Source organism: Aquarana catesbeiana, linkage group LG09, assembly GCF_042186555.1.
Source record: "Aquarana catesbeiana isolate 2022-GZ linkage group LG09, ASM4218655v1, whole genome shotgun sequence".
NCBI classification, from domain to species: Eukaryota; Metazoa; Chordata; class Amphibia; order Anura; family Ranidae; genus Aquarana; species Aquarana catesbeiana.
In genome coordinates, this window is record NC_133332.1 from 310,783,905 (window position 1) to 310,793,509 (window position 9,605).

Sequence of the window (9,605 nt, forward strand, 5' to 3'; positions counted from 1 at the left end):
TCCACACGCATTGCGTCTATAGACCATAGAGAGGAGAGAAGAGCGCGACGTTACGCTCTATCCCATTATCAACTCGTTGGTAGTCTATAGTGCATTACTTGCTTCACTTCCGTCTTCCGGTCCTTCTCTTACGCGGCGGGCCAAGATGGTGAGTCCTGTGTGGCTGTGTCTCCTGATCCCGAATCCGCTTCCATCCTCCGTGCTGGGCCCGGTCTGTTAGCCTTTAGTGATGGTTTATCCCTCGCTAGGTCCGTGTTTAGGGATGTGCCTCGGACCGGGTCCTCCAAGGATTGATGTTAGCTGTGGGGGGGGGCCTGCGGCTTTCCAAAACTGAGAGGCCTGGGGCCTTCTTCTATAGGGCGGGGGGCTCCCTGTGTACTGTATATGGGGGTGTTCGGGGCCCAACTGCTAACAATAATAGGCTTTAGGAACAGATCTAAGGCTGCTTGCTTGTCCCCTGTGGGCTCTTTGCAGCCACTTCCGGTCTATAGTGACGGCTGCATGGCATTTCTCTATGTGAAAAGTGTGGGGGACATTTGTATGGCCCCCCCCCCGGAGTCAATACTTTGTAGAACCCCCTTTCTCTGTAATTACAGCTGCAAGTCTTTTTGGGGATGTCGGGAAACATACTGTGTTTATTGGAGTATAACACGCACCCCAATTTAAGAGGGAAGTTTCAGGGGAATTTTTTTTTTTCTTCAAATCACTTTGAAGCAAAATAATGATCTGCGCCCGTCCAATGCAGCCTCTGTACCCTTCTGCAGCCTGACCTGCGCCCGTCCAATGCAGCCTGACCTGCGCCCGTCCAATGCAGCCTGACCTGCGCCCGTCCAATGCAGCCTGACCTGCGCCCGTCCAATGCAGCCTGACCTGCGCCCGTCCAATGCAGCCTGACCTGCGCCCGTCCAATGCAGCCTGACCTGCGCCCGTCCAATGCAGCCTCTGTACCCTTCTGCAGCCTGATCTGCGCCCATCCAATGCAGCCTGACCTGCGCCCATCCAATGCAGCCTCTGTACCCTTCTGCAGCCTGACCTGCGCCCGTCCAATGCAGCCTGACCTGCGCCCGTCCAATGCAGCCTCTGTACCCTTCTGCAGCCTGATCTGCGCCCATCCAATGCAGCCTGACCTGCGCCCATCCAATGCAGCCTCTGTACCCTTCTGCAGCCTGATCTGCGCCCATCCAATGCAGCCTGATGCCTTTTCACAGCCTCGCCATCTCTAATGCAGTGCATGAAATCGGGAGGGGGACGAGCACCGCCAGAATCGCTGAGCCGTCATCTTCTGTTTACATTACTCGGCTCTCACACACACGTTCCGCCTCCGCCATTGGATCAGCCCCTGTGATTGACAGAACACTGGTCCAATACCCGTGGCGGAGGCGGGACGTGTGTGTGTGACGTCAGAGCCGAGTAAACAAGACATGATGGATCAGTGATTCCGGCGGCAGCGCTCGTCCCCCTTCTTCTCCGAGGTAAGCTATCGGCGTATAACACGCACCCCTGAATAGGGAAGGGACCTCCCAACCAGAATTTTCTTAAAAGCTGTCAGATAATCCCGTATTTACCTTACTGCTTAAAAACCCCTCTGGGGGACTTTTCCCATATATTGAATCATCCCTTTAGGGCCAAGAGGAGGAAGTGACATTGGATGTCGTTTCAGTCCTCCAAGGGCTGTGTACAGTGACAGCGCGGGGGGGGGGGGGGGGGGTGGGGGGGGGTTGCGCGTGCCAAGCCCGGAAGTAGGTAGCAGCACATTGGTACGTCGCTTTGCCTACTATGATCCCATTCAATGCACTTTGCCCTACACCGGTGTGTTTGCTTTGATGCCATTGGGTGCCTGTTCCTGATTCAGCCAGCCCTCTGCGGATATAAAGTGAAGCATCCTGGTGCACTAGACACGCCTTCCTAGGAGGCTTTAGCACAGAGGAGTGGACCAAAAAATTGTAAAAATGTATAGAAGATGGTGAAAAAAAAAACCAAATGACAAAAAAAAAAAAAAATGAGATTACTGAGGGGGAGGGGGGGGGGTGTCAGATGTTCAGCGCATCTGTGGGGTGAAGGTCCGCTTGCTTTAGTGCAGGGGGAGGCAACCTGGGGGCCCTCCAGCTGTTGCAGAACTACAAGTCCCCATCATGCCTCTGGGAGTAATTGTAACTGCCAGCCTTGCAATGCCTCATAGGAGATGTTGTTCCACGGCAGCTGGAGGGGCTCCTGGTTGCCTCCCCCTGCTTTAGTGTATTCAGGATTAGCGCCGCGTTATTGTCTCTCTTACATCTGCCGAACGTTCAGCTTTAACATCTCCTCCTTTTTGTTTTGCAGGTGAACGTCCCTAAAACCCGCAGAACTTACTGCAAGAAATGTGGGAAGCATCAGCCTCATAAGGTCACCCAGTACAAGAAGGGGAAAGACTCCCTCTACGCCCAGGGTAAGCATGTCTGCTATAGAAGTTCTGTCATAAAAATGAGACTTTGGCCTCCATCTACATGGAGGTACCTTATCTGAAAACCCATGAGAAGGGCTGTTTCCATCCAGGCGGTTGTGTGGCCCCCGAACAAACACTGAGTTTGGGGCCCCGCACCCTCACTGCTGTATAATTGGCAGCAGTGGTGGATCAGCTGCTGCATCCCGGTCTGGGGTGGGCAGAAGAGGGGGGGGGGGGGGTATGTGCCCTGGGCGTTTATAGACACTTATGTGGAAAAGGGAAAGCTGACGGCCGATGAGCACTCCGCTCTCCACCTAACTGAATGAAAGGGGTGACACTGCCATCAATTCTGTCATTTTAGAACCGAGCACAGTGCAGGACTTTAGTGTCTTCTGTAGACACCCATTCCCCCCCCCCCCCCCCCCCCCGTTCCTGAAAAATGTGGCGGGGGGGGGGGGGTGGCGGGTGGCGCGGGCAAACAGAGCTTCTCCTTTTGGGTAGGGCCCTACTTTAATGCATCCACTGACGTCAGTGCAAGCATTAACAATCCCCAGCATTGATGTCAGTGCACACATTAATAACCCCCAGCATTGCTAATGTGTGCACTGACATCAATGCTGGGGGGGTTATTAATGTGTGCACTGACATCAATGCTGGGGGGTTATTAATGTGTGCACTGACATCAATGCTGGGGGGTTATTAATGCGTGCACTGACATCAATGCTGGGGGGGTTATTAATGTGTGCACTGACATCAATGCTGGGGGGGTTATTAATGTGTGCACTGACATCAATGCTGGGGGGTTATTAATGTGTGCACTGACATCAATGCTGGGGGGGTTATTAATGTGTGCACTGATATCAAAGCTGGGGGTTATTAATGTGTGCACTGACATCAATGCTGGGGGGTTTATTAATGTGTGCACGACATCAATGCTGGGGGGGTTTATTAATGTGTGCACTGACATCAATGCTGGGGGGGTTATTAATGTGTGCACTGATATCAATGCTGGGGGGTTATTAATGTGGGGTTATTAATGTGTGCACTGACATCAATGCTGGGGGGGTTTATTAATGTGTGCACTGACATCAATGCTGGGGGGTTATTAATGTGTGCACTGACATCAATGCTGGGGGGTTTATTAATGTGTGCACTGACATCAATGCTGGGGGTTTATTAATGTGTGCACTGACATCAATGCTGGGGGGTTTATTAATGTGTGCACTGACATCAATGCTGGGGGTTATTAATGTGTGCACTGACATCAATACTGGGGGGGTTATTAATGTGTGCACTGATATCAAAGCTGGGGGTTATTAATGTGTGCACTGACATCAATGCTGGGGGGTTTATTAATGTGTGCACTGACATCAATGCTGGGGGGGTTATTAATGTGTGCACTGACATCAATGCTGGGGGTTTATTAATGTGTGCACTGACATCAATGCTGGGGGTTTATTAATGTGTGTGGGGGGGGGGGTAGAGCGCAGTTTAGCAGCTCTGCCCTGGGCACTGGTTGATCTTGTCCTGCCTCTGATCCCAGTAGACATGAACGGGACTGGCTGCTGTTACCAAGATTTATTTTCAGTAGTCGGTCTCCCTGTGATTTTAAAATTATAAACGTTTCTCCCTCCATCCTCCGCAGGAAAGAGGCGATACGACCGTAAGCAGAGCGGTTATGGTGGACAGACCAAGCCAATCTTCCGTAAAAAGGTCAGTTCACATCTAAAACTTTTTTTTTTTTCCAATCGTGATCAGTAGATGTGGTATTGTAGCTGGGTGTGTCCCCCAATCCTTGGAGCGGGGGGGGGGGGGTCTTATCAGACTCCAGGATATGTCTACATTTGAAGTGGAAAAGATTCCTTTTTAGCTCTGGATACACTAAGGCTACTTGCACACGGAGCCGCAGGCGTGTTGGCCGTAAAGCGCCTCTTGTGTTAGCGGCGCTTTACCGTTGCTTTAGTGCCACTTTACGGCCACTAGCATGGTGCTTTTTAAGAAAGGGTTAAAAGCGCCCGTCTTGCGGTGCTTTGGCAGCACTACCCATTCATTCCAATGGGCAGGGGCGATGTATACACCGCTCCCAAACAGCCCCAAAGATGCTGCTTGCAGGATCGTTTCTGACGTCCCGAAAGCGAACCGCCCCCCATTGTGAACAGAGCACTCAGGTTTTCACACTGGTGACATGGGAGGCATTTTTTAAGCGCTTTACAGGCGCTATATTTAGTGCCAAGACGCCTGAAAACCGCCTTCAGTGTGAAAGGGCTCTAAGGGATTTGCTAAAACTGGAGTGTGCACAATCGGCTTCCTGGTTTTATTATCAAAGCTTAGCTGAATTTAGAAGCTGCACCAGATTTTGCACACTCCGGTTTTAGTAAATCAGCCCATTGTGTAAAGTTTTCTTCCCCCTATAGGAGAGACTGCCCATTGTTTCCTCTGTCTCCAGGGGAAAATATTAGTGTTGCTAAACCCACAACAGTAAATTCAGTCTGTATATGCAGTAAAGCATGCTTGTTATACTTGCTGTGGAACCGAAGGGGTTAATCCTCCACATTGTGTAAAGACTGTTTGGTCCTGTCTTCTGATCTCCTCTTCTTCCACAATCCCCAATCCTATCTCCTGATAGTACATGAGGCACACTGCACATGCTCAGTTGGTGTGTATTTCTATTTTTTTTTTTTTTTTTAACCCTTTTGGGAGGGTGCATGTGATCAGCACTGTCCAGAGGGTCAGGGGTCATGCAGCCTCATAGGACAGTCATATGAGAGTGATAATTTCTTACAAGTTTTAACCAGACAGTGATAGAAGTCACAAGACTGTGTACTGTGGGAGAGCGGCTGTAGCGGGCCCCTGGGGGGGAGAGCGGCTGTAGCGGGCCCCTGGGGGGGAGAGCGGCTGTAGCGGGCCCCTGGGGGGGAGAGCGGCTGTAGCGGGCCCCTGGGGGGGGGGGAGCGGCTGTAGCGGGCCCCTGGGGGGGGGGAGAGCGGCTGTAGCGGGCCCCTGGGGGGGGAGAGCGGCTGTAGCGGGGCCCCTGGGGGGGGGGAGCGGCTGTAGCGGGCCCCTGGGGGGGGGGAGAGCGGCTGTAGCGGGCCCCTGGGGGGGGGAGAGCGGCTGTAGCGGGCCCCTGGGGGGGGGAGAACGGCTGTAGCGGGCCCCCTGGGGGGGGGGAGAGCGGCTGTAGCGGGCCCCTGGGGGGGGGGGGAGAGCGGCTGTAGCGGGCCCCTGGGGGGGGGGAGAGCGGCTGTAGCGGGCCCCTGGGGGGGGGGGGGAGAGCGGCTGTAGCGGGCCCCTGGGGGGGGGGGGGAGAGCGGCTGTAGCGGGCCACTGGGGGGGGGAGAGCGGCTGTAGCGGGCCCCTGGGGGGGGGGGAGAGCGGCTGTAGCGGGCCCCTGGGGGGGGGGAGAGCGGCTGTAGCGGGCCCCTGGGGGGGGGGAGAGCGGCTGTAGCGGGCCCCTGGGGGGGGGGAGAGCGGCTGTAGCGGGCCCCTGGGGGGGGGAGGAGCGCTGTAGCGGGCCCCTGGGGGGGGGGAGAGCGGCTGTAGCGGGCCCCCTGGGGGGGGGAGAGCGGCTGTAGCGGGCCCCTGGGGGGGGGAGAGCGGCTGTAGCGGGCCCCTGGGGGGGGAGAGCGGCTGTAGCGGGCCCCTGGGGGGGGGAGAAGCGGCTGTAGCGGGCCCCTGGGGGGGGGGAGAGCGGCTGTAGCGGGCCCCTGGGGGGGGGAGAGCGGCTGTAGCGGGCCCCTGGGGGAGGGGAGAGCGGCTGTAGCGGGCCCCTGGGGGGGGGAGCGCGGCTGTAGCGGGCCCCTGGGGGGGGGAGCGCGGCTGTAGCGGGCCCCTGGGGGGTGGAGAGCGGCTGTAGCGGGCCCCTGGGGGGGGAGAGCGGGCTGTAGCGGGCCCCTGGGGGGGGAGAGCGGCTGTATCGGGCCCCTGGGGGGGGGAGAGCGGCTGTAGCGGGCCCCTGGGGGGGGGAGAGCGGCTGTAGCGAGGGTGGGCCCTGGGGGGTGGGGGTTGGGAGAGCGGATGGTGCGTGCTCTTGGGGGGGAGAGCGGGTGTAATGGGTGTGGGCTCTTGGGGCAGAGTGGGTGCGGGCTTTTGTTGGTTGAGCGGGTGGTAGCGGGCTCTTGGTGGGAGAGCGGGGTGGTAGCGGGCTCTTGGTGGAGAGTGGAGGTAGCGGGTGCGGGCTCCTGGGCTTAGTAACACTTTACAGGAAACGCAGTGAAACTACCGCCTGATGTGGTGATATAGGACACATACCTAAGGCACTTGGCATTTAAAATGGAACTCCGGCCTCCCTTCAGTCTTGCACAGTTGTATCGGCTCCTCTCCTGGACTGGAATGGCTTCCTCTGATTTCACTGCACACTGTGAGCTTCTCACAATGTGCATTAGAAGCTGCAGCAAGTCGGGAGTCTGCTTTCCTGGCTGGAGGACATCTAGCTCTTTCCTCCCCAGCTTGACTGTCCCTGGCCCCTCCCATTTCAATCAGGAAGACTCACATGTGGGTGTCACCTATGCAAATACAGGCTGCCTAGGAACGCCCCACTCCTCCAGACTGATATCCACCCACCCAAGGCATTTTGATATTTGCATAACTCCTCCCAAGTGTCAGCCCACTGTTTACATCAGGGCGGAGGGTCTCTGGAGAAGAGTACTGAGGTCCGGGGGCTGTGATGTATTCAGGAGTCGATGTACAGCCCCTGCGGCCCCTCCCACCAGCCATGATCCGCCTGCATTGCATAGAGACCCAGGGATAGAATCATTGAGAGTAAGGCATGTAACCGAGACTATAGAGTCACACCTCTGCACTCCTAGTGGCCTTGGTGTGCTAGAGTCCTCGAAGAGTAATTGCTGATCTTTATTCACCGGTTGCTTCTCTATTGTAGCTCAACCAGTCAACTGTACAGCAACATCCGCCCTCCGCTCCGCTCCTCTGTATGGGGAGGAATGATGTGTGGAAAATACGTTCTGCTTGTAACTGTTGTGTTGTCCGATGTGCAGCCATAACATCCCTTTTTGTTTTACCGTTTTTGTATAAGCAGAAAAATACAACATATATTTAATTGTCCATGGGGAAGTGTTTACATATTACACAGCTAGGACTAGGTAGTAATTTTGTTACCAAACTTATTTTACTGACTTTTTTTCCTTCTAGAAAAGAGTAAGGTATATCTAACGCAAAGGTGAAAGGTGTTATAAAAAAAAAAAAAAAATGTTGATGAAGGGGAAAGGAGAGGAACCAGGGAATGCAAAACATTTAGCAGATTAAACGTTAGCTGGAAAATATATATAATTTTTTTGTCACCCTTTAGCAGAGGGCGGAGTCTGGAGGGAGTCTTTACACTCCTGATAATGTAAGGCCATATAGTGCTGTAGGAGGATCTGGATTACAAATGTGTATTTGCTTTGCGTTCCACATCTTTTGTCATTCCTCTACACTGTATGGCAGTGGTCTCCAAACTGTGGGGGGCAGTTGCAGCCCTTTTGCATTTATCCCTTGGGGCATTATTTCATCCACGGATACAACAACGGGCATAATTACCCTCCACTTATACAGTTGATCCTCGAATTGCGAGTAAGTTCGTTAACGAGCGTCTCACAATACGAGCACTGTCGTTTTAAAATTCGTAACTCGGTTTGCGAGTGTCTCGGAGCCGAGCGGCGCTGTTCGGAAATGCACGGAAAGGCCCGAGGACAGCTCGGCTAACCTTGGGAACGGAGTCTTTCTGAGGTTTGCTGAGGTGTCCTCGGGCCTTTCCGGCCGTTTCCGAGGCTCTCCGGCGCCCCCCCCTCACCTCTGGCTGTATGCGGTATTGCATGCCATTGAAGTCAATGCGGAACTAATTAATTTTGTTTCCATTGACTTCAATGGGGAAACTCGCTTTGATATGCAAGTACTTTGGATTATGAGCATTCTCCTGGAACGGATTATGCTTGTAATCCTAAGTTCCACTGTATAAATGAAAGGTGCACAATGCCCCCCCACCCCCACCCATTGATGCGACTGGGACTCCAAGCGCCCCCCCCCATGGCGCAAATGACTTGGGGCCCCCAACCCCCGCCCCCAATGACGCAGACGACTGGGCCATTCCTCCCACAGGACCTTTTCTACTCCCGCTGGCCAGTCTGCCCCCCCCCCCTGTAAATTATGGAGGACTGTAAACTGGCCCTTTGTTTACAAAGTTTGGATACTCCTGCTGTATGGCAGTGGTTTCCAACCTCAGTCCTCAAGTACCCCCAAAAGGCCATGTTTTGGGGATTTCTCTTACATAAAATAGCTGTCCAAAATACCAAGCCATTGACTCTTCTTTTAAAGCACCTGTGCAAGATAAAGGACAACCTGCAAACATGGCCTGTTGGGGGTACTTGAGGACTGAGGCTGAGAACGTCTGCTTTGTGGTAACCAGATCTGTATCTGAGTCTGGGTTGAAGTTCTTATAAAACGTCTTTGTTTTGTTTTTTTGTGGCTCTGTAGGCCAAGACCACCAAGAAGATTGTGCTGAGGCTGGAGTGTGTCGACTCCAACTGCCGATCAAAGCGGATGTTGGCTATAAAGAGATGCAAGCACTTTGAACTTGGAGGAGACAAGAAGAGAAAGGTGAGCGTTTGCCGAATGTCAGATGCTTGTTTAACTCAAAATTGTAAAGCGGAAATGAACTTATATATATATCTATAGATAGATAGATAGATAGATGGATAGATAGAGATATAGATATAGATATATATAATGCAAAAGCTCTTGGTCCACATCTGACTCATTTTTTTTTTTTCTCTCTCTTCCACAGGGACAAGTCATCCAGTTCTAAGCTGCCGCATTACTTTTGAAAACCAAATAAAATCTTCAAAATTCAATACTAAGTGTGTTTGTGCTTTTTTATTTATTTATTTTTTTTTTTCTGATAAATGCCAGATACTAAACTGAGTGTAGTGTTTCATGTTCCCGCTAAATTAAAATAGTCTAGAGTAGGGTATCTCAACTTTTTTAAAATTTTTTTTTATTTTAAATGATCTCGAAGCGCCCTTCTAAAATGATGGGCTATCTGGAGGTGCCCCTTTTTAAAATGGGCCAGATTCTACCAGCTTTACATTATGCAGCAACATCAAGACGCCCATAGTGGTGATTTACTCTTCCAAAGCAAATACACTTTTGCACACCTGGTGGTGACTAGTATGCCAATGTTTCTCTTCTCCCT

The 9,605-nt window shown here is 53.0% G+C and overlaps 1 protein-coding gene and 1 non-coding gene across 2 annotated transcripts; both read left to right on the forward strand.

The window, feature by feature from the left end:
• On the forward strand, window positions 1-9,270 carry LOC141108761 (large ribosomal subunit protein eL42). The gene is made up of 5 exons (XM_073600673.1): window positions 1-148; window positions 2,320-2,425; window positions 4,068-4,135; window positions 8,888-9,010; window positions 9,198-9,270. The coding sequence occupies exons 1-5, from the start codon at window positions 146-148 to the stop codon at window positions 9,216-9,218; spliced, it is 321 nt and encodes a 106-aa protein (XP_073456774.1). The 5' UTR covers window positions 1-145; the 3' UTR covers window positions 9,219-9,270.
• LOC141109156 (small nucleolar RNA SNORA3/SNORA45 family) lies at window positions 7,193-7,327 on the forward strand. The gene has a single exon (XR_012236164.1). It is a non-coding gene; the product is annotated as a small nucleolar RNA SNORA3/SNORA45 family (small nucleolar RNA).
• Window positions 9,271-9,605: the final 335 nt, after the last annotated feature.

Bases quoted from the DNA above. Each gene is read 5' to 3' on its own strand.
- LOC141108761 (XM_073600673.1), top strand. The intron at 4,136-8,887 runs GTCAGTTCACAT...GTGGCTCTGTAG, and splicing joins AGCCAATCTTCCGTAAAAAG to GCCAAGACCACCAAGAAGAT. The intron at 9,011-9,197 runs GTGAGCGTTTGC...TCTCTTCCACAG, and splicing joins GAGGAGACAAGAAGAGAAAG to GGACAAGTCATCCAGTTCTA.